General features: G+C 42.0%; 1 protein-coding gene across 2 annotated transcripts in view; it reads right to left on the bottom strand.

Moving 5' to 3' along the window:
- Positions 1-24738, bottom strand: part of TGFBR3 (transforming growth factor beta receptor 3) — a 198297-nt gene that overhangs the window by 73112 nt on the left and 100447 nt on the right. For both annotated transcript variants that reach the window (XM_084873400.1, XM_084873401.1), the window contains exon 4: positions 1581-1718. In XM_084873400.1, coding sequence (XP_084729526.1) covers positions 1581-1718 — 138 coding nt within the window. The remainder of the gene's footprint in view (positions 1-1580; positions 1719-24738) is intronic.

Raw genomic sequence — 24738 nt, 5'->3', positions numbered from 1 at the left:
CTGCCTTTATTATCCCAATAACGTCCTTTAGAGCAGTGGTCACCAACCTTTCAGACACCACGGATTGACCACCTATTGGTGACCGCTGCTTTGGGGCAACGACCCTTCCCTTCCCAGGAGGATCGCCTGTGTCTTCTGAGTCTCCTTCTATCTTTAATGGCACCTGAGCCTCTCCTTGTCTTTCATGACGCACGTTTTTGTTTTGTTTTTAAGACCATAGGCCAGTTATTTTGTAGAATGTCACTCAATCTGTTATTCTTCGACGTTTCCTCCTGATTAGGTTCAATGCTACCCAAGTGATGCTGTGTTTGTTGTTATCACACCTGGAGGTGCTCAACGCCCCTCTGCGCCATGCTGATGTAATTTTGATCCCCTGGTTAAGGCACTGCTAGGTATCTCCACTACATTTAGTTACCATTATTTCACTTGTTATTAATAAGTCCCTTTCATTTGCTATTAATAAGACTATGCAAATGTATTGTCCCATACATTCCCTCCACCTCCACTGACTTACTTGTCTTGATGACTCTTGCATAAACAGCTTTTACTATGATGGTTGCAAAACGATGGTTTTCTAACTCCATCATTCATTCTACATTTATTGATGAGCATCCCACTATAAAGAGGATCTTTTCTCTTTTGCTCATCTATTTAATCTACGTATTAACTGCACTGATTATGGATTTTTCCTTTATTTGATGGGTACCTCTGGATTTTGTTTAAAGTACTCTTCAAATACAAGTGACAAAAAACTACAGATCTGGATTAAAAATAATTAATTAGAAGAAATGTATCCATAGAGAAATACTATTAACTGAGGCCTCTTACTATTTTGAATGCTTGTGGGCGAGGGTGGTATACAAAGCTGAAGGCTCTGTACTTGAGGACATTAGCATGTATCTCTAGCAATAGACAATGTGGGCTATCACCGTGAAGTGCAGTGTTGCTCATCATCAGACATGATATCATACCCCAAAAATCCATCCAAACAACCCATCAATTTCTCCACAACTAGCAAACTTGAATGTTCTGGCAAACTCAAAAGGACATGATTTACAAATAGTAGGTAATATTTGGATCTTTCCACGAGAGCTGGGTTCCAGCTTTTTTATAAAATACAAATGTTTTCATTTTGGAGCTCACTGTGTCACTTTCTCAACAAACAGAACCTCGTATCAGAAACGAGGCCCGTGTTATATATACAAATAGAATGTGTTTGCTCGTACTGGGTTTGTGGTCGGAGACCACACACCTAGTGGCTATTTACAGTGTTTACATTGCTCGTGGTGCCACGTGGGGCGTCTCCGAGCGGAGACCAAAGCTCTGGCCACACAGAGCACGGCCACGGGTCCCGCTGTAAGGCGTAAACCAGACTTGACTCTCCATCCGCAGAGAAGGCATTGAGTGGTGTTTGTTTTCTGTGAAAGCTTATCTATGTCATCAGAGTATCACTAAGAGCATATTCCAAATTTGACACACGGACTATGTCTGGTATTACTTCAATGAAAAAGTCTTGCAAAGTTTTAGGGACATTATATCCTTGTGCTAAGGATCTCTGTGGGGAGGCTTCAAACACTTACCAAAAAGAGTCTGGGGACACCAAGGGCAAGCCGCTCTGTCTTCAGATGCCAGACCAGGGGCTGTGGAGAGTTAAGCAGGAACACAACGGGCTTGTGGTGAATGTGCACCGAGGAGATGGGATTCAGGTGCAGAGTAACCTAGGAAGCAAGAGAGAGAGGGCTCTTAGTATTGACTTTGCATTAAAATCACTTAGGATAATTCTAGCAGGTTTGGCTCAGTGGATAGAGCGTCGGCCTGTGGACTGAAGGGTCCTGGGTTCAATTCCGGTCAAGGGCACAAGCCTGGGATGCAGGCTCAGTCCCCAATAGGAGGCATACAGGAGGCAGCCAATCAATGGTTCCCTCTCAATACTGATGTTTTTCTCTCTCTCTCTCTCTTCCTCTCCTTTCCTCTCTGATATCAATAAAAAAAATCTATTTAAAAAAAATAAAAATAAAATCACTAGGATAGCATCTGCAATACTTTTCCAAAGCTCAGCATTAACAGAAACAAGCTGTAAGTTTATTCAGGTTCATGTCCATAGATAAGACCTATTGAAGCAGATGATTTCTGCCAATATTTGATTATTTTTCACTACAAAAATGATTATATCATATGATTCAACCCACACTAATCTCAACTAAAACATGACTCAGCTCCCAGTAATAGCGGAACACAAATAAACGGAACACATTGTTTCCAAAGCTGGCGAAGGCAGAGTAAGTTACCTTGCCCCAGGACTGCCTTATCCTGCAAGTCAAATGGCTAAGCTGGCCCCTGCAGCCCGGAACCCCCGAGGGTGTGTCACCCTCCGGACTGTCGGAGGAACGGCTTTCTTCTCTTCCAGGTAAGCGCCAACCTCTCTGAGGAGGAGTTCTTCCTAAGAAAAGTGTTGAAAGCTAAGGGAGAGGGGCTGCCAAGAGGAGCTGCCAGCGCTTTCATCATCCCAGCTATTAGCCTGAAGGGGTTTTCCAAAGAAATGAAGTACAGGGAACACATAGAAAAAAACTGAGTGTATATAGCCTCAGCTAAAAAAGAGAAGAAGAAGAAGAAGAAAAAGCAGGGAAGAAAACCACGAGCCTGGAGAGGAACACGATAGCCGCTCTGACAGCAGATCCAGGACTGCTGTCAGTGACCCGTGTCGGCATGAGCAGCAGCAGAGAATACCTGTCGGGAGAGAGGGACCCGGTGGGTTCAACAACATCCCCCTGGAGCACAAGGTCAAACAACAGGAATACAGGAAAGCAAAGTGCAGCACAACGTGATAAGGAAGAGAAAAGACAAAAAAAAAAAAAAAAAAAGAACTTCAGCCGGAAAGACACAGACTGAGTGACACACTGGGAATGACCACATCTCAGTCATAACCCTGGTGAAGTCTGTGCTTGGGGTCGATCATCAGGGACACGGCACTCAACGCTGGGCCACCTCACACCTCCCGAGCGTTCTTCACCTTTTATCATGGGGATGGATTTCCAGTGTCACTTAGCACACATACACTCAGGTCACTGGTAACAAGGCTCTAAACTTAACTGTCAATACCGATATTCGGCACAGGGTGGCCACTCAGAAAACGACAACTGAATATTTAATTTCCTCATTTCCAGTGACACAAAAAGTATTTTATTCTATAAATAACATGCACTATAGTACATCATACCATCTCATTCTGTTGAGTGTGTGTGTCCGAATATCTGAAATAGACTATAAACACTCTAACTGTTGAGTGTGTGTGTCCTAATATCTGAAATAGACTATAAACACTCTGCAGGCAAAAGACATCTTATATTTAATACTGTGCTTAATACATAGATCACTTTTAAGTGATTTATTTATAACAGAAAATTCATAAATGTATGTTACCTAAAAGGTTTTTTAAAAAAAAAAAAAAAAAAAAAAAAAGGTTAAATATATTAATAGGTACAAATAGCTAACTTATAGAAAAGTTTAAAAAAATCTTTTAAAAAATATGAGTAATACTGAAACTATTTCTGCAAGACAGCTAGGATCGTTAGGATCGTTTTTATATTTGGCACGAGGAAAAGTCCTAAAAGTCCTAAAAGCAGGCCACTAATGAACATCATGTATAGCCTGAGCAAAATAAAATTTTCCTTGGTTGCTCTGACTCTACTTCACAGCATTTTGAGATGCTACCTGCATCCTATCTAATAAAGAGGGAATATGCTAATTGACTGCCATGCCCTCACAAGACGGTGGCGTCCACAGCCATAAGATGGTGGCACCCAGCCCCCTCAGCCCCACTGGGGTGGGGTGGGGTGGGGGTGGGGGGTGGCAGGTGCCAAATACCTCATCCAGCAAGAGTTCTCCAGTCCCTTCAGCCCTGCCAGAGCAGCCTCATCCAACCAGAGTCGTCGTCCCACCCCCCGCCCCTGTCCCCTCAGCCCTGCCTCATCCAGCCTCAGTCCCCCCGTTTCCTCAGCCCCACCTCATCCAGCCAGAGTCTCCCAGTTTCCTCAGCCCCACCTCATCCAGCCAGAGTCTCCCAGTTTCCTAGCCCCACAGGGGAAGGCAGTTGAGGGCGATTGGGCTACCAGGGGAGGGCAGTTGGAGATGATCATATCAGTAGGGGAGCAGTTAGGTATCAATCAGGCTGGCAGGGGAGTGGTTAGGGGGCTATCAGGCTGGCAGGGGAGTGGTTAGGGGGCAATCAGGCTGGCAGGAAGGCAAGTGGTTAGGAGCCAGCAGTCTTGGATTGTGAGAGGGATGTCCCAGATTGGAGAGGGTGCAGGCTGGGATGGAGGACCACCCCCGCTTATGCACAAATTTCATTTCATGCATCGGGTCTCTAGTCTAGTAATAAACACATTAATCGCCACTATAAACAACAAAGGCTGTGGAAACAGAGTGGGGGCATGAACTGTAGCATCAAATAAACAGAGATGCACACCACAGAAAGCACACAGTAGGGAGAGTGAAGAAAGGAGAGATAAAACCATTACTTATTCAAGAGTGCCTGAAAAAAGAAACACTCTGCCACTAATAGTACATCAGTAAAAAGTTTTCAGACTTATTCCTTCTAAAACTGTTCACTGAGCATCATCATGGCACAAATAACAATGTAAACCCACAGAGGGGACATCAAATCTTTTCCTGGTGAATGTCTTTGCAGCCCTCAGGCATACATTTCTTTTTGGACTACCCATTTAGAATAGTAATAAGTATATATAACTCAAATGAAAAAGAATTTTTCTTAAAATTTAGGAAACGAAAAGAAAAATAGGTATGAGACAGAGATCGGTGCTGGGGTCCAAAGTTTTCCAGATGGTTCAACGTGTCCAGCCTGGCTCACACAATCAAGGAAAGATTTCTAGGAGCCCCAGTTCTGGGAGCTTTCCTGGAAGCGGCTCCCTCTTCAACATGTGGCAATGTCTGGCCAAGATGAATCCTCGACTCCAGCACATGGGGCTTAGGCAAAGACCCAAAATCCATTTGGCAGAGAAGAATTCACACTATGATTGGGAAATTAAAAGAAAAATATTCCATACTTTTTTAGCAAAGATCATTTGGCAGGGACAGAAAGTCCCCCTCGCACCCGCTCATCTAATCCCTCAGCAACCTTCCTCTTCCAGCCTTGCTCCACTTGAATAAATCTCGCAGAAGGAGAGCTAAAGGACAACCAAAAACAACCAACAAAAGAATGAAGGTATAGAAGCTCCTGAAATATCTCTTAGAGAATTCCTGCCTAAGGTATCTAATTTCTATCAGGCAGGAAAAAAAGATAAAGGAAAAAGAACTTTCTCTTAAGAACCAATTATATAGCTCAGGATAGATTACAGTTACAAAGATAAGAATATACTGTTGCCCAGCTAGTGTGGCTCAGTGGTTGAGTGTCAACCCATGACTAAGAGGTCAATGGTTTGATTCCCGGTCAGACCCTTCCAGTAGAGGGTATGCAGGAAGCAGCTGATCAATGTTTGATGTTTCTCTTTCTCTCTCCCTCTCTCTTCCTTTTTCTCTCTCTCTCTCCCTCTCTCTTCCTTTTTCTCTAAAATAAATAAAAACATTAAAAAGATAATAATATACTGCTGAAGATTTTCATGGGTAGATTATTGTCAGGTGATTATTGTCTAAAGATCAGAGCTGAAGCAGAGTGCAACACAGGAATAGCCAGCAGAGAAATTATACAAATGGTATTCAATAATTTACAGCTTGAAAATCTGCACAGTAATTTAAAGAGTTGACTCTTAATCCTATGTCAAATTTGCAGAACAATAAAGGCTATCAGTTACCCATGGGCTTCATAAGGAATAGAGAACTGAGCCTACAGGCCACGTGACTCTGAAGGCTCAGGGGGCAAAGTAGGCTGCACCCTAAATGAGGGAACAATGATTAGCCTTTAAATTAGTAGCTTTTTTGTTCATCTTTGGGAGTCACAGAGCATTGGACTTGAAAACTTAATGTAAAATATGAATCTCCTCCACAAACGCACTCACACACATACAAAACCCATATGCCCACCAAATTCTGTAGACAACGTCAAGAAAATACACCCATCACAGGACCCATGAACTCCATATTAAATACCCATTGTAGAAAAGCAGTAAAATCTAATGGCAGAAACGGAAACAAAACAAAAAAGACTTCATCTAATTAAACCAGAAATTACACCTCTGATCTGAAAATGCCATCCTCTCAGAGAAACAACTTAATAGATGACAACTCAGAACTAAAAAACTTGCACACACAGTGACCTCTTTTTAACATATTTTGACCACACAGTTGCCAATAAAGCCTAATCCAGAAGTCCCTGCTCTAATTATGTTTGCCTCACACAGTGCTACATTTCAATCTTCCTAATGGCGTGAGAAAATGCAAGTAAATCTGATCTGTCACATTCCACATGTAGACACTGACCCTCAAACAATTCCGATCCTTCCTCAAAATAAAAGAAAGCTAATTGGTCTCATCTGTCCTATGACATCTATTTATATTAGGTCTTCTGAGGTTATCTGTTGCACTTCAACAAACTACTAGATGTAATTAATGTGTTTCTCCTATTTTATAAAGAAATTTAAAGTAAAACTTTTCTGAGTACTTTTCTGGGGAATCTGAACACAATTTTGACCAAAGTCATAGCCAAACCCAAGGAGCATAACGTCTCTGAGATAACCTTCCTTTTTCCCACTTAGAAGCATGTTCATTCTTCCTTGCCCACGTTATCACCAAAATACAAGGATGATTTTTCTCCAGACCTTGTTAAGGTGAAGACCTTAGTTCTCCAAAGATTATCTTTGTTAAGCAAAACCTATATATTGTCTCAACCTTTATAAATCATGTTATGAAAATGAACGGTGTACTACTTAACAGGAAAGAGAAAAAAACAAACACAAACAAAAAAACACCTACTCTCTTTATGGAAAGATGTCATATAGAAATGGTTTTGAATTTCCCAAGACTCATAGTAGAGAGGCAAGACATTCTACTATAGTGATTTCAAAAACGTCTTATTAAACCTCCTACTCCTGGGGTTTACAACAAACAAAAGCAAACTGAGTGAAACAACTGATAAGAGAACCTAACAGTTGTCCAATTTTGCTAATGCGTCAGTGAGGCTCTATTTCAACATCTCTGACTGTTCTAACAGCCCCTGTGGACTTGTGAAACAATGAAGTCATCCACAGCCCGACCAGAGACACTCCGGCTCTCTAAAACCAGACCAAACAATGCTCTGAAGTGGATGATCCAATCCTCAGTTTACACAGAGACAGATAAGAACCCTAGCAGCGTGTCTATAACCAAGACCCACAAAATCAGGTGGCCACCATCTATCCCCTCTTCAGAGATAAAAAGATACCCACTTAGCAATAGTGTTGGAAATAATTGAAAAGACCCTGAATCTGGGTCCTGTAGCACCCATAATTTACACAGACAGACAGTGAGACACAAGGGCACCATGGCTGAATTCGAATTTCACTAACATTTGGACAATATGACTTTTAGGAAGGCAAATCTGACCCCAGATGCATCAGAAATGTGCAATCAGTTGCTGGGAGCTGGGAACAGTAGTTGGTTGCTGCTGTAGTGCTTTAAGATGTATTTCACCCTGAGAAACCCTCAAAGCTGACAATTTGCCATTGCTTATCTTTAACCATTTGCAAATTTACTAGTATGTCAAAACGTTTCCTTAAAATTTTCTTGGATAGGTAGATTTGGAGCTTTTTTAAATTTCCTTATTCGCTTCCATTTCTCTGAATTTCTAGAGGCATGTCAATCAGTTGGTGCTGAATGCAAGGAATCCTAACCCCCTTAGTGCCTCTATCCCTACCAGGAGAGACACTGACCATTCTCCCTGGTCCCAACAGTACTTGGGTCAAAGATTTCATCCTATAACAAATGATACCAAAATGATTTCACCTTGCTATCCCAACTGGCATAAAAAAAGACTTCGCACTGCTATGGCAAGTGACGTCAAGCTCCTTCCTAAATAGTTATGTCTTGCAACTCTTTGACATGATAACAGGAACACAGCCCATCAACTCCAAAATGAATTCCTCCTCCTCCCAACAAGGACAAGATTCAGGATTGCCTGAGAGCCTCTGAATATAATCTAATATGACCACAGAGGGGGGTGAGGGGAGGGAAGGACCTAAGTTTGAAATGTGATGCAAAAATAAGTCTGCCCTCTCTGCTCTATATTTTGAACTAGAGGCTCGATGCACAAAATCTGTGCAAGGGGCTCGGCCCTTGCAGCCCCATCCACTTGTCATTCTGTAAATTTGTTCCATAGTACCGTCTAATTAGCATATTAGCTCTTCATTATATAGGATGCCCTGGAAAAATAATCAGGACTAAATTTGGGTTGGGGGTTGAGGCACAAGAACCCATATAAACAGAAAAATCTTTCTGAAACAACAGGCCATGATCCTCTAAAGCACATGTGTCAAACACAAGGCCCGCGGGCCAAATCCAGCCCGCCAGGCCTTGCAATGTGGCCCGCACCGCGCTGTCATCACTGCACTCCGCTGTCAGTTTGTGACATTGTCAGTTTATGACTGTTCAGTAAACCATTTGGCCCGCGATTTAGGCTGGATTTTAGATTTTGGCCCCTTCTCTGATTGAGTTCGACACCCCTACAGGGATTCTGGGCAAATTGTAAGGGGATTCCAGAGACCCTGGCCCTTCCTTCCCAGAGTAGCCCACAGCTGCTCACTGCGGGGAAGAGAGGCAGGGAAAGGGAGGCACTGTGTGTGACATGCTCTGGGGTAGGAACCTGCTGCTGCAGCCCTCAGCAGGCTGTTGCTGACTCACAGGCACTTTTCCACTGTCCTTCAGACTGTACGTTACTAATACACCATGACCTTCCAGGATCCTAGTCTGCAGCACCCTCCCACCAGCTCAAGATGCAATTTCCAGTAACTCTTTCCCCATCCTGCAGGCAGAGCTGGAGCTCAGTGCTGCTCCCACAGATCACACTCTGGTGTCCACTTCCACTGTACTAACCTGTTTATACGTCTGTCATTTACCTCCCACCCCTTACACTGTGAAATCCTCAGGGCATTCTTTAAGGGCAGAAACCGAGTCACACTCATTTCTGCATCCTTGGGCCTAGCACAGGGCTGGAAAGTTAGTAAGCAGTCAACAAGTTTTCTGGAAAATTCTTTAAAAGTTATTCATGAAATGTGGCTCAAGTCATTATTACAGAATCAAGTCTTCCTGGCCAAAAAGGGGTGGGGGAGGGTGCATCTAGTAAGGAGAACATTAACTTCACATCTAGTTTGACTTGAACTTTAAAAGAGTCTAGAAAAGCAGATTCCAACTCATGCTACCAAAATGATTGACAGGGGCCACCTAGAATGCCTGTTGGAGAGGAATCGGGGCCATATCCAGGGTCTGTGGGAATCAACACTGGACATTCTTGACTGTAGAGCAGTACCTATGCCATGTATGGGAACCACACTAGGCAAAAAAAGAAAACAGATTTTAAAAAATATTTAATAGTTATGCAAACACAAATATGTAAAATGGGGGAAAAAGTTAGGTAACAAAGATAAAAAATTTTGACCAAATGTTCTACTAGCTTTTTAGAGCAGTGATTTTCAACTAGTGCACCCCAAGAATTTTTAAAATACACAATACCTAACAATTTAGTCAGGGTCACGGACCTTTTTTCTCTTATATTGTCAAGTAAAAAAATGACAACAAACAACACAACAATAGTCATCTGGTGTAAATGTTTCAGAATTATACCATTTTTTTTTTTGTCAGTGCAACAAAAGATACATTTTTTGGCGTACATTAGTCTATGTGTGTTATGAGATAAAAAATGGTTGAAAATAATTGTTTTAGAGGCATAGAATTTTAAATGTTTTTCATTCAGGCAATAAAGTGTCTTAGATCAGTTAGAAATTAAAATTCTAGACAAATTGAAGGGACTCAATATTTGCACATTGATTAATGTGAAAAAAAATTATTTTTTTATATTCCTTGTCTCACTTAATAGATTCATTCCAAGCACTTCATTATTGTTTTCTAACTCTAATATATAATCAACACTCCATAAGACTATTTACTATGTAAATTTATTTCCTCTCAACTTCTACATTTTATGAGCTTAAATTTTTTTTCTACTTAAACAGTATTTTGACATGCATATGTCTATAATAACAGGACCTCAGAATGGTCTGTGTGTCAGTACCGAGGTGAACAACGGAACTGTATAATAAAGAGAACCCCTGGGGTGACCAGTGGAAGGTGATTTCAAAAGTAGGCATAGCAAGAACCTGATTCTTACATGACCTGAATATTGGATTAATCATTTCCATCTGCCAACTGCAGTCACAGGTCTCAATAAAGATTCCTGCTCAAGCACCATCCTAAAGTTAGTAAATGTGCAAAGGCAAAAAGTTCCATACAAAGTACACTGGTATTCAGGTAGTAATTTAAGATACTTTAAGCATGAAAGACTGGCATTTGAATTCCCCTGAGCTAGTGTAGTAACCTGAAGCTGATAAGGAATTCTAAATGTCAGCTTTCTAGCACAAAAGAGAACTCTGGAGAAGAGTAATTACTAAGATACGGATGTCCAAAGAGTCTACCCCGGAGTCACTGTAAGAATAGTGGTGGCAACAGTAGTGACAGCACCGTTATTTTCTTCCCACAACAGACAAGAGGCAGGCCCAGGGTACTTCTGTTGGGTTAAGACATACTGCTCTCATCAGAAAAAGGTGCTTTGAATAATTATCTACTTAATGCCAATTTACAGGTGAAGACATTGGTGCCTTAGGATAAGTAATTTTTCCAAAGTCATACTGCTAGAAAGCGGCGGTGCTAGGAGAAGAAATGTCTCTCATCACCTGTTCTCTCTTTTGTCTCCCTACCTTCTGAGCTCACCCTTAATTTTGGGTTTGGCCTTGAGGCATAGGAGAAGTCAGGGAGCTACTCTACAGAAGTAAGAGGCAGGAACGATGTTGCTTCTGGAAAAGGAAAGATAAGGAAGAAAAGATGGGGGCTGAGCTGTGAGCAAGATGGCTGGGACCTCGCACAACTGACAGGTCGTGAAACTCCACAGGGACGGGTCAGCCAGTGTTCTGGGAACAGTGCTGTCTGCAGTGCCAGCTAAAACTGTCTGAATTGCTTTGATGCAAATCGTCCTCCATCTCCTCTACAAAAGCTCGCTGTTCCCATGAAGGAGTGCTCTATGGAACTCAAAATGGTGTTGGTTATGCTTCAAATCCAAAGTGAGTCAAGTGTACACCTCGGACACATCCCAGGCAGAATTATAATCCCGGGCAAGTGGAGATGGCCCTGGGAACTCTAAGGCTCTGACAATCTGCAGAAACAGACCTTCCTCTGGATTTCTGGAGGCCACGGAATTAACCGAGGTGCAGAATATGTGGATGAGACCAAAGTACTCTGAGGAAATGGAATTCTGGTCAGGGTAGGAAAAGCTTGGGAATTCTATGAAGTCTGTTTTCCTTTGAAAGCTCTAACAAAACAACTCCTGAAGTTTTCAACATATCTCCCCCATCCTCACCTCCCCCATCCAACTCCCACCCCAAGGCTATTCTGGTCTCATCCATCAGGTTAGGATGTTAAGTAGAAATATTTTTAGAGAAGCTTTCATTTCAGTGCTACATGGCCTATCTTGACAGAGGGAGAAACAACTCAGAAGTCAAAGCCACGTGGAGAACATGTTATCATTCTGTGTTTTGGGAGCACTTTTTCCTGAAAAAGGATTGTTTTCTTTGATCAAATGTTCCACTATCTTTTAGATGCATGGAATTTTAAATGCTTTTAATTTAGGCAGTGAGCTGTGTCGGAACAGCCTAACACACAATGGAGCACGTGTACTTTGTAGTGTTTATATTAGAGTTCAGCACTTTTGCCCCTTTTCCTCCTCAGAATCAGTTTTCTTTGAGCCCTGAAATGAGTTTTCAGGGTAAGAACTATGATCACAGAAAGCAGAGGGAAAGTTGCCAAAACATGCACACAGAACGTGGCATGCTGTAGTTAAGCGCCTAAAATGGGACAATATCTTCTTAAAGCCAATACTGAAGGGTTTATGAGGCAGCATTAAAAGTAGTTCATCCTGCCGGGACCGGTTTGGCTCAGTGGATAGAGCGTCGGCCTGCGGACTGAAAGGTCCCGGGTTCGATTCCGGGCAAGGGCATGTACCTTGGTTGTGGGCACATCCCCAGTGGGGAGTGTGCAGGAGGCAGCTGATCGATGATTCTCTCTCATCGATGTTTCTAACTCTCTATCCCTCTCTCTTCCTCTCTGTAAAAAATCAATAAAATATATTTAAAAAAAAAAAAAAAAAAAAGTAGTTCATCCTTAGCCAGTTTGGCTCAAGTGTATAGAGTAGGGGTGTCGAACTCAATCAGAGAAGGGGCCAAAATCTAAAATCCAGCCTAAATCGCAGGCCGAATGGTTTACTGAACAGTCATAAACTGACAATGTCATAAACTGACAGCGGAGTGCAGTGATGACAGCGCGGTGCGGGCCACATTGCAAGGCCTGGCGGGCTGGATTTGGCCCGCGGGCCTTGTGTTTGACACATGTGGTATAGAGCGTCGGCCTGCAGACTGAAAGGTCCTAGGTTCAATTCCAGTCAAGGGCACGTAGCTTGGTTGCAGTCTGGATCCCCGGCCCTGGTTGGAGTGCATGTGGGAGGCAACCAGTCTATGTGTTTCTCTCACATCAATGTTTCTCTCTCTCTCTCCCCCTCCCTTCCACTCTCTCTAAAAAATCAATGGAAGAATATCCTCAGGTGAGGATTAACAACAACAGCAACAAAAGTAGTTCAATACATTTGTTCTAACTGGAATGGGACAAAGCTAAAATAAGGAATATGATACATGGTAACGAACTGAGTGTAGTAACTCAATATCCTTAAAATCCTTTAAGCAGTTATTAATAACCTGGAGGGAAAAGGGAAAATAAAAAATAACAGAAAGAAAGAAGCAAAAGACCTAAATTGTAGGAGGTCTAAGCAAGGTTCCTTATTTAGATCCAGAAATCCTGTTGACATTATTTATAGGTAAACCAGAATTGAGTGTCATAGCAGGGACTAGGAATGCATTTTACCTCAGAATGTAACAAGTACAAATTTTAACATAAATTATTTGATACCAAACTTGTAAAATTAATATTATACCAGTAATTCATTTCCCAGTAATGAAGAGACTGTAATCCTGTCAAAACCATACACAGAGCCCTCAAATTTAAAGCCTGATAAATCAATACTATTGAGAATTCATAAATGTATAGAGCAATAGGGGAAAAAAGGGAAAAAGCAATTCATTTCCAAGTTAGTAATTTAAATTGCTTCCCCTACATGACACAAGGAAATATGAGGTTCTTCCTAAATATTAGGAAATGCTAATTGTGTCTTAATTTTATATACACAGGCTCATTTTTATGCTTAACATGAGAATATATAAGCATCTAATCGCTGAATTTTTTAAAATAGATTTTATTATTTTTTTTACAGAGAGGAAGGGAGAGGGATAGAGAGCTAGAAACATCAATGAGAGAGAATCATCGACCAGCTGCCTCCTGCAGACCCCCCACCGAAAGTGCCCGCAACCAATGCACATGCCCCTGACGGGAATCGAATCCGGGATACTTCAGTCTGCAGACCAACGCTCTATCCACTGAGCCAAACCGGTTTCGGCTCTGAATTTTTTCTGCCTATTAAACATGGAAGACATGCGTGCAGCTGGAACACCTGTATTTAGAAAGAGTTTGAAAGTTTTTTAAAGGCAAATGGAGAAGGTCCATTCCCATAACATATCTCTAAAGAACTTTCTCATTCTGAAATCAGAATCTAGAAGGCACCTAAAAGTACCAAGATCAAACAACAAAGCTGGTTTATAATTCAGCCACATCCCAAAGCCTATTAAGTCAGCAGCTGCTAGTCTTCTACTTCTCATTTTCTACTATAGTCTACCATTCTGTCTCTGACTCACCCTTTGAAAATACCACTAATGAGCAGTAAGTAGAACCAAAATGGGAAAAGTATAATAGAATGGAGTGTGGGGGGAAGCAATACAAAACATTCAGGCTTGCGTTATAAATTTAAATATTCCAAAATTACCAATTATCATGTAGGGGGAAAAAAAATTAAAATTCTCTGCCATTCATGATGTTTTGGTAGAAATAAGAAATTTGACTCATGAGCAATCTGTCTATAAAAACGTGATTTGAAATAAGCAAAATATGGTATACCCACTTAATAGAATATTATTCTGCCATAAAAATATAGAAGTACTGATACATATCACAACATGGATGAACCTTGAAAACATTATGTGAAGTGAAAGAAGCCAGATACAAAAGACCACATATCGTGTGATTCCATGAAAAGTCCAGAGCAGGCGAATCCACAAAGCATAGTGCCAGGGCCTGGGCTAGAGGAGAATGGAAGCGATTGCTAATTGGTACAGAGTTTCTTTGGGGGATGATGAAAAAGTTCTGCAATGAGACAGTGGTGATGGCTGCACTCCACTGTAAATGTACAGATGCCACAGAACTGTACACTTCAACATGGGTAAAATGGTAAATCTTCACTTCTGTGTTTTTAACACCCCCAAAAAAGATGTGATTTGAACTTCCATATGCGATGGACCAGACCAAGTCTTGAGTTTCACATCTCATCCGGAAAGACCTTCGTGTGGTACTACAAGCAACACAGCCTCTCAGGAGGCTAAAAGGTCACACCAGTCCTCAGCACTTCAGATCGAAGACAGTCAACGCGGAGCTACACACTAAGTAGCTTGCATTTCCTATGCATCTTCTTTTCATTTATTCAAGTAGCATTAGTCAAGTACCTACGACATGCCAGCCTATCTTTCCCAAATTTGCTCACTGTCCAGAGGGAGACAGGCACATGAAGAGATTATTATAGCCCTAGCCATTGCAGTGGGTAGAGTGTCAGCCTGAGGACAGAAGGGTCCCAGGTTCAATTCCAGTCAAGGGCATGTATATCAGTTGCAGGCTCCACCCCCAATAGGGGCCATGCAGGAGGCAGCCAATCGATGATATTCCTCTCTCATCAATATTTCTATCTCTCATTCCCTCTCCCTCACTCTCCAAAAAAAATAATATATATATATTTAAAATGAATAAAATAAAATAAATAAAAAGAGATTATAATATCAATAATACAGCACCAATGCTGAAATACGGCCAGGTGTATGGGAGAGAAAAGGATGTCAAGAGTCAAGAGAGGCAACAAGCAGCTCAGGCTGGGTTGCCAGGCAAAACAAATCGGACCCAAACTTCTCTGTTAAGAAACAGGCAAAATCTGCCAACATGATGCATTTCTTCTCCCATTGCTTCTTAATTTCCTGAACTACTTGGATTGGCTAGAAGACCACTTGTCAGAGGTATTTTAGAAACAAAATTCACAAGCCACGTATAAGTTGAACTGGATGACCACTAAGACTCCTTCTGACTGCGGATTCCATGACTTTATTATTGAAATTCATGTACAGTGGGGGAGAGGGGCCCCTCAGCCCGGCCTGAACCCTCTCCAATCTGGGATCCCTCGGGTGATGTCCGACTGCCAGGATTGGACCTAAATCGGCACACAGATATCCCTCTCACAATCCAGGACCGCTGGCTCCTAACCACTTGCCTGCCTGCCAGCCTGATCGCCCCTACCTTACCCCCCTACCAGCCTGATCGCTCCTAACCGCCTCTGCTTCAGCCTCCAGCCTAAGCCACAGTCTAGCCTCCCTCTGCCAGAGGCAACCTGGCCAATCAAGAGAAGGCACCACCCCCATCACCCTGTTGCTGCTGCCATTGGCGACCACCATGCCTGCCTGAGCCATACACCGGCCCTGGGCAGTGGCAGCTGCCTTCTGAGGCTTGCCTGAGTCTCAAGCAGCCACTGAGGCTTTGTCCGGAAGGAAGTCCAGAAGATGTTTGCTCTAATTGCATATTACCCTTTTATTAGTATACTTTTCTTAAGACTTTCAGAATCACTTTTACACATGTTCTATTTCACTTCTCTACAGAAGTTTGCTAAATTTGTTTTTGAAAGTCCACATATTTAACTAGGGGCCCAGTGCACAAATTCGTGCACCTTGAAAGGAACTGTGGGCCTCGAGGCTGCAATGGGCACAGAGGTGGGTCTAGCCCATCCTCCACACCCCTGCCCACCCCCTTCCACCGCAGCCTTGTCCCCTCTCCGCTGGCAGCCAGGCTCCCACCACTGCTCCCAGGTGCTGAGGGCGCCGGCCCGCTTGGACCTGCTGATGGCACAGACTGATTGCGGCCCGGCACCAACAGTGGGTGCGAGCAGGGCCAGCGCTGTCAGTGGGTACACGAGCAGTAGCTGCTGCCTTTATCACCCCTCAGAAGCAGAGAGAGGTGGAGAAGCCTTCAGGGGCGATCAGGGGCAGCAGCCACCACTCACACCTGCTGACAGTGCCAAGCAATTGGACCAGCGCCGGGCTCAAGCAGCAGGTGCAAGCGGTGGCTCTGGCACCAGCTGTAGGTGCAAGCAGGGCTGGCACTGGCAGCAGGTGCGAGCGAGGCCAGCACCAGCAGCAAGTGCGAGCACCAAGCAGGACCTCGGCACACGGGAGCAAAGAGTTTTCAGTAACCACCAGAGGCTTGCCCCGATGACAGCGACTGGTGCCCCGCCTTGATCTGGGGCCCCAGACCCCTGCTCCACCATCCCGCTGTGGCCAATGGCCACCTTGTTCTGCGCACACCCCCTGGTGGTCAGCACACATCGTAGTGACCGGTTGTTTGGTTGTTTGGTTCTTTCACCTTTTGGTCTATTTGTATACCAGGGCTTTATATATATAGATAAGAAGTACAATAAATTCTTTGAGTTTTTTAAGAGTAATTATTTCAAAAGAAAGTGATACTGGGATACAGCAAGTCTATTAGGGAAGCCATAACAGTTCTTTAGTATTTCATAAAGGTTCACATCTGCCCATGTCTTGGTATATGCGAGTCTGTGGGAGTTTTTTGCCTCTTGTTTAAATTAGAAATTAGCTTTGAACAAGCCATTATTCTTCATAAGTTATTAATTAAATCTCCCCTAAACCTTGAAAGCGATCAAGCAATCATACAGGATTGTTTAAAAGGTTAAATAACTTTTGTTTATTATAAATATAATTCTCTGTAAACTCTGAAGACTAAGGAAAATTTTATAACTGTCTCAAAGAACATTGATGAAATGTTAAATTTGTCCAGACCATTACAGGTGGCAAATATCCTAAAAGATCTTTGATTTTTATAATAGAGAAACCTGATAGAGTCAAAGTCATCATCAGATTCCACATCCTTAAGCAAGTCCACATTTTTAACCAGAGCTAACAAGTGGCAAAGCTATATGATTTCTGTGTCTCCTGTTAATTTTTCACTCACCATGGAAGGTTTCCAGTCTACACTGAGGAATAAATTATGAACAATGTGCAAAATGGGTATCATCCCTCCTACAACAGTGAAGGACCTGTTGTTTCACGAGGAGGAGGGATCTTACATTAACCTCAAGCTGCTCTAAGGATATCTTAGCACCAAAAAACCGCCTTTTGATTGCCACTTTATGGCTTAAACTGGGATGCATGAAGTAAAATCTGACTAACCAGCACAGCATAATGATTGGGGGCATGGACACTTGCACCAATCCCCCTGAGTTCAACTCCCATTCCATTAAGGCCTGAGCTATGTGACCTTAGGCAAATGGCTTGACCTCTCTGTGCCACTGTTACATCATCTAAAGAACAAGATAATGGTACCTACCTTTTAAAGTTATTACACATAATAAATACTAGTAATATTAATATACTAGTAAAGCTCTCACATGCTTGCCTCATAGTCAAAAATTAGGTATTAGCTACAGACAGGCCTGCAACAGGTTTCAGGAATTTTGCACACTCATCACCTCAGGCATCACGGGAACTTTCTCCTATGAAGCTGGACCTCCCAGGCCCTTTTCCTCGTGTGACGTGCTCTCCATTCGCTACTCTGGAAACTGCTCCTACCAGCTGTTTATAAAGTGGATACACTGCTCTACTGTGGTTTAGAAACGCTCAAGAACAACCTAAATCCAAAGTCAGCAAGTGAGACCTCTCCATTCTATTTAGAACGGTGGAGGCATGTATTAATATACTTAACTGGAGGTTCATATTCTCACACGGGGTCAATTTTGTTCACTTCGTGGAGAAAATACCGTGCTTCTAAAGAAGGTTTTGTGTCATCAGTGCCCCCAGAGAAAGAAGAAAGCTCTTCCCACTGGATGCCCCTGGCCTTTCTCTGACAGGGGCCAGCACCTGCTCCCATGTATTAAGTTAACTTTGTGCGTGTAAACTCTCTGAAGGGAGAGGTTGGGACTTGTCTTTTTTTCGCCTTAGATCCTAATCTAATACCTGGCCCTCATTAGGTACTACATAAATATTTGATGGTGAGTGAATGGATGAACAAACAAATCAATAAACACACTTTAAAGTGTAATTAAATCTCTTCCAAGTCCTACGTTTTCTCCCCAAGTTGGCCAGTGTCTCCTGTAACCCTATCATTTGGGTCACTCTGCCTTCCTTTCTAAATTGCAGGCAATCTGACCTAGTGGTTAAGAGCAGTGACTCAGAGCCTGTTGGAATCGCAGCTCTCCGCTTACCCGCCGTAGGGCCTTGAGCACGTTAAGACTCTAAGGGCATTAGTTTCGTCAATTGCAACACGAGGCTAATACGCGTAGCTATTTCATCATACGTCAGAGGATTAAACATGCCACATGTGTAAAGCACTTAGAACAGTGACTGGCACCTAGTAAAGGCTCTTTAAATGTCCGCTATCATGACTTTCACCTTCTCAGACCATGGCTATTTTCCTCCATTCCCTGGGTTCCTACAGAAGGCAGATCTTGTGTACAAGGTCCTCTGAAGTTTAAAGTCAAAATGGCTTTCCTTACAGTCCTCCAAACACCAAACTGTTGGCATCCTTAGACTCAGCCCACACCCTCTTCCGAACCCAGCTTCTCTCCGGGCATACACCAGCCCCAATAAAGCTTCTCCTTCGTCATGACTCTCTTCCTCCCCACCTGGTAAGTCTATAAACCTCTTCAGCCATTCTCCTCCCAAAGCTCTTACTCATATCACTATCATGACCAGCATCTCTATGGCTCAGTAAACTCGGGCTTCAGCCAGACTTGGAGATACTTCAAAGTCCCCTATGACTTGGGAGAAGGAGAAGGGAGCTGTTTGTTTGGAAACACATCATGTTCTGAGTGAGATGCCCTGTTTCCACACATGTGTTTACCCGGACACACACCGACCTCTCCGAGGCCTGCCATAAGCTGGGTGAAGACCTCCACCAGAGACAACACCAACAAGGCTGAGACAGCTGCAGAGGTTTCTGTGTCCCTGGAGATGGAGTTTCACGGAAGGCTAAGAATCACCACAGCAACCAGACTACAAAAACAGTCCGCAGGCTTCAGCCCCGTAACTCTGGTAAAGCAATTTGTACTCCGTGAAAAGCCTGGGGCACACAAGTTGAAAAATGATCAAAGTAAACACTGGTCTTCAAGCACCATTTTGCTGTGCTGATTTCAAGGCATCCAGTCGCAGCATCGGAGTTCTGCTAGGAAAGACGCATATCAAGTGCCAAGGCTCTGCGAGGCTGAACTAACTGCTCGGTGTGAAGGGGCAGAGATAGGTTCATAGCACAGTCTCCAAAACAACCATTTCAAATGTGCTCCAAGAGCAGAGCAGGGTAAAAATGTGTGCCATTATATCAAGTTACATTGCCCATGCTAGAACAGCTGTTGATCCCAATCCTGGATTTAGAGAGGGGGGGGGGGGGTAATTTTTCTGATAAAACCTTAAATAGAATTTATCCTATACTGACCTTACATATATTAGTTCCTATATATTGCAGAAAATAGGCCTTATTTAACACTAAATGAGAAAACAACCTGACCTGGGTTATCTGATCTACTATCCTCAACCTACACTAGAGTTTACATGGAAAATAAGAAAGTATAGTATATTACTTCTATGCTTTATAGAAGCAGCAATTATGAAGTGTAGAAACAAATTTCTTCATGGATTTATAAAATCCTTCAATATCTATCAACATGATTAAAGTTAATTAAGTAAGCTAACTATACGTTAAATATACAGGACACTTTTATTTTATTTTATTATTTTAAGGAACTCAAAGTGATGCACCTCAGTAACCTTACAACATCCTCAAAAGTTAGGTTTAAAAAAATATACAATTCCCAATAGCAAGAATTTATAGGAAGAAGATCCTCAGAACTCAACATATATTGGCAGTACTCAAATGATCTTGAACAGAACATTTAGAAATTTGATTAGAACATGTGATGTGTGCACACACTGATAATAATGCAGGTAGTCTATGAATATTGTGAAAAGCGTGGAGACATATAAACTTGTATTTGGAAAGCATCACTTTGTATGAAAGGGCTTCAAACACAAATTAGGTATAAAACTTGCCCTCAAGAAATTTAGTTTCATGGGGCAAAAGATATACAGATGTAAGGGTGTCTGTGGGGGCACTTCTGCTGGACCCTGAGGGTGAAAAGGACAGGGACAGGCAGAACTAAGGAGACAGGGCCGAGAAAACCTCAAGAGAAATGTCAAAGGGGCAGGCAGTGCATGTAGGTTTAGGGAACATTTAAATTCCAATGAAGTTGAGAAAATATACGAAAGAAAATAGAAAAATAAAGCTGGAAAGGTAGATTGGGGCCAGTTCTAGTGGGCTATGACAGCTAAGCTTACCTAATCAGTAAAAACCAACGAAAGAATAGCAGGTAATGTAATCCACTAGAATATGGCCATGGCTTGCTTCCTGATAAAAAAAATTGGTGCATCAAGTGTCACTTTGTTAATTTCATTAACACATTAAACACACTTCAACCGCCTCACTTATTTGCTCAAATGAAAATCTATAATAATAAAAGCATAATATGCTAATTAGACCAGACGTCCTTCCGGACGACCTTCTGGACGAAGCCGGGGCTGTGAGGGAAGCCAGTGCCAGCGGCCAGGGGAAGGAAGACCTGCTCTGACATGAATATCATGCATCGGGCCTCTAGTATATTATAATAGAACTAAAAAAAACATGCCGTTTTGTATAAGATCCCATTCCAAGTTTTACAGGCTGTCATTTGTTACTAAGTTACCAAGGAGCTTCTTGCAAAGTGAGAAAATTAAACCTTTGTCCTCAACCCCAAGTCTCCTAGACCTGAGGAGCGTAGACTCTGGCTTTATCCCCAGCTCACAGGCCCTCAATAAACTCTGATTGAATTTGGGGTATATTTTAACCATAAATAATCAATGAATCAGGCCACTACTGTGAGTTACTAGCCTTGAGCATTTATACTATCAGGGTCTCATGGGGCCTGGTAGTTCTGATCCTGGTCATATTATTCTATGCAAAAATTCTTAAGTCCTACCCTTAATTCTCTACTAAGTCGAAAATGAGCCAGGTCAAGTATATTATCTCTTTCTAGTCACTAAAGTTCTCCACCCTACCCATGTCTTCTTGAAATGCCCTAAACATTGGCAAGGCCACTCCGTGCTTTTCCAGTACACACCTGAAACAACGCTGAGTCCTAATCTCTCTTACAGTGTTCTTTTCATAACAGCAAGCAAGCAAACTGTTCGTAAGTGATTTTAGAATAAAAATAGGCTTCTCTGATTTACAGAAAAAGGATTTATTGTTTGCCCTCAGGGGAAGAAGCTAATTATCTAGGCCTGAGAAACAGAGAAAAATAACTTTCACTATAAACCACAAACACCAGTGCTTTCCAATCTTATCTTCCTCTTCGTGTAAGATTCTGAACACATCATTCATTAAAAAAAAAAAAAAAAAAAAAAAAAATGTTCTGCTGAAGTATCTCACTTTGGGACTTAGTGTCCCCATAAATGAAGAGGCTAGACTAAGGTGACCAGATGTCCTGCTTTTGGCGGGACAGTCCTGATTTTAAACAATTTGTCCCGCGTCAAATTTTAACAATTTGTCACCTTAGGCTAGACCAAAGGCTACAGTTCATGGAGCAACTGGTAAAGTCAATAATAGTCCCCAAGACAGATCCCAGGAATAAATGTAGCTGACAAAAAGAAGTGGGCTGATGTCTGAATTATCCATTTAGAGACACCAGGTCACCCAAAATGATATGTATACTCAATTAAAGAATAAGATTGACAAATGTTTAACCTGGTAAAGTGAATATAAGAGAGTAAAATAGGTGTGTTTTTTTTCTTTCAAGAACTGAAAAAAAATGAATTTATCAAGCTTGTCAGACCAGTGTGAACATATTTTAGAGAATTTCTTTCTTTTCTTTTCCCTTTTCTTTAATTCTGGGTCAGTGCGTGCCCTGTTGGTTTATATGCTTGGTAAAAGCAAAACAAATGAAATACTCAAAACTAATCCAAAGGGTAAATTAAGATTTACCATGTCTTTTAAAATAGGTAGTGTTGACAAGATAATAGTCTTAAAACAAGTTAATTTATTTGCTTTTGCTGATTTCTTTTAGATATACTTTTCAATGAGAGAGCTATATAACTTATACTGAATTTCAGGAAGACAAGCAGATTTTTCTATTTTCTATTGAAATATATAGCTGCCAACAAATTATGATTTAACAACAAAAGAGTCAACACAAACATTATTACACCATCAGGTTATAAAACCATTATTTTGATATGATAATCCTCCTTACTAAGGACAAAGGCTGCTCTTGATTAAACCATAAATCATGAGGCTGAGAACAAGTCTCAGTCATTACAACTCGTTTGGTGACTAGGAATTACTGGCAATTCTTTCAGGGCAATAAGGTAACTTGTGTGTGAGGACTCACACTGGTCAGCTCTGGGTCCAAGTGTGAAGTTATGAAGTTCTCTCATTTTTCCTGTATTGTTTACTTCTTTCTGATCTTCTCCTCTCTCCCCCTGCTCCCCCAGTCCCCAAATACTTCACTGGCTATTCAAAAGGCAAAGGAATAGGGAAAGGGGTGAAACTAGAACCAGTGGACTTGGTTATTGTAATCAGTGCTGATAGAAGTCTGAAAGAAGATAAAACCCAAAGTAAAAATTCTTGTTGAATAAAAACCACTGACTCTTAGTGATGGAGAAGATTTTAGGAATAGCCAACTCCAGACAGTTGTTGTAGATAGGTAAATTGAAGCACAAAGAGGTAAGAACATACCCCAGTTCCAAACCTGGCTATGGCATCATTGAAACTAGGACCCAAATACCCATTCCAGTAACCCAGCTTCTTTTATCGTGCCAGTGGAACTATCCACATGTCTCTTTAGATAACCAATTCTCTGTTATTGGGAAAGAAGGGCTCCCCTAGTCTTGAGAATTCAGGGACAGCCTTTTAAAACACTGGACAAGAACAGAGAAACATAATAAATGGCAAGGAACAACTTCCCCTACAAAGCACCATATGATCTGACCCTTGACTAATTAATCCCATTCTACCATGCTCTTTCTTTATCTGTCCCAGCCACACAGGCCTTCTCACTCAGCCCCAATAAGCTGCTTCCTCGCTTAGGACCTTGATATAAGCAGATCCTTTATCTTGCCTGATTTTCTTCTGGATCTGTTCACCGTTCACTCCATTGTCAAGTGCACCTCCTCAAAGAAACCTTTCCTAACCACCCTAACAACTACCCCTCCGGTCACTCAAATACTCGAGTACATTGTGTTCAAAACCATGTGGGCATCATGAGGGCTAAAATTCTGCCTTATTTGCCATTGTATCTGTAGTTCTAGAACAGTGTCTGCACATGGTAAACACATGTTTAGAATGAATGAATGGATGGATGTGTGAAAGACAAAGGAAAGATGAACCAACATATGGTTGATTCCACAACATGGTGCCTGGAAATCCTTCCATTATGCTTTTGCTCTCTCTCTCTTTTTTTTTTTTTCTTTTTTTTTTTTTTTTTTAATTGGAAGTAAAAAGAAGGCAGCTGTAGGTATAGAAAGCCTCCAGAGAGAGCTTACTGGCTTCTAGCTAAAGCATATCTCTAAGGTAGTTCTGATAAAAGGTCATTGCCAATAAAACAAAAATAACCAATTTTCAGCCTACGGTACTCAAGATATGCAAGAATTCAAAATCAAGTCATAATATATTTTGAAGTTCACCGGATTCTGCCAGCAAAGAGGCCTGCAATGCTGAATTTCTGGGCATCTGAATGATACATTGTTTTATTGAAACATTTTCCAAGATTCCTTTCCAAATTCAACTTCATGGTTTTTGTGTGTGTGTTTTTCCCCCCTGAAGGGCAAAACGCTAACCTGTTTCCAAGCTATCCGGTAATATTTTGGCGCAGATAATCCAGTAAAGAGAGTTGTTTGTATAGAAAAGAGCTATCAGTCACAGGACGCCCCAACCTGCCCCTCTTCCGGCTAAGCTCTTAACCTACAGATGACAACTCAGCTAGTCACATTAATTCTTACCAGATGGCCATTTTATTGCAGCTCAAAGACTTACCTCCAATGTGATTAAAGTAAACAAAACTAAGAGCAATAGTTAAGCCCACATTTAAGGAGGGCAAAGAGGTTGAAATCATCTAAACGGGAGCAAGAGCAGGGGGTGGATGCGCTGTCCACACATGATCGCTACCTTTGGCAAATACTCAAGGTCAGGGGTATCAGAGACTACCAGTGTCTGGCACTGTGCCTGACAAATAACAACAGGTGCTGAGCAAATATGGATTTCATG

Source organism: Pipistrellus hanaki, assembly GCF_964339955.1.
Source record: "Pipistrellus hanaki genome assembly, chromosome: 2".
NCBI classification, from domain to species: domain Eukaryota; kingdom Metazoa; phylum Chordata; class Mammalia; order Chiroptera; family Vespertilionidae; genus Pipistrellus; species Pipistrellus hanaki.
The sequence above is the reverse complement of the archived record's forward strand: the minus strand, read 5'-3'. Positions and strand labels throughout refer to the sequence as shown.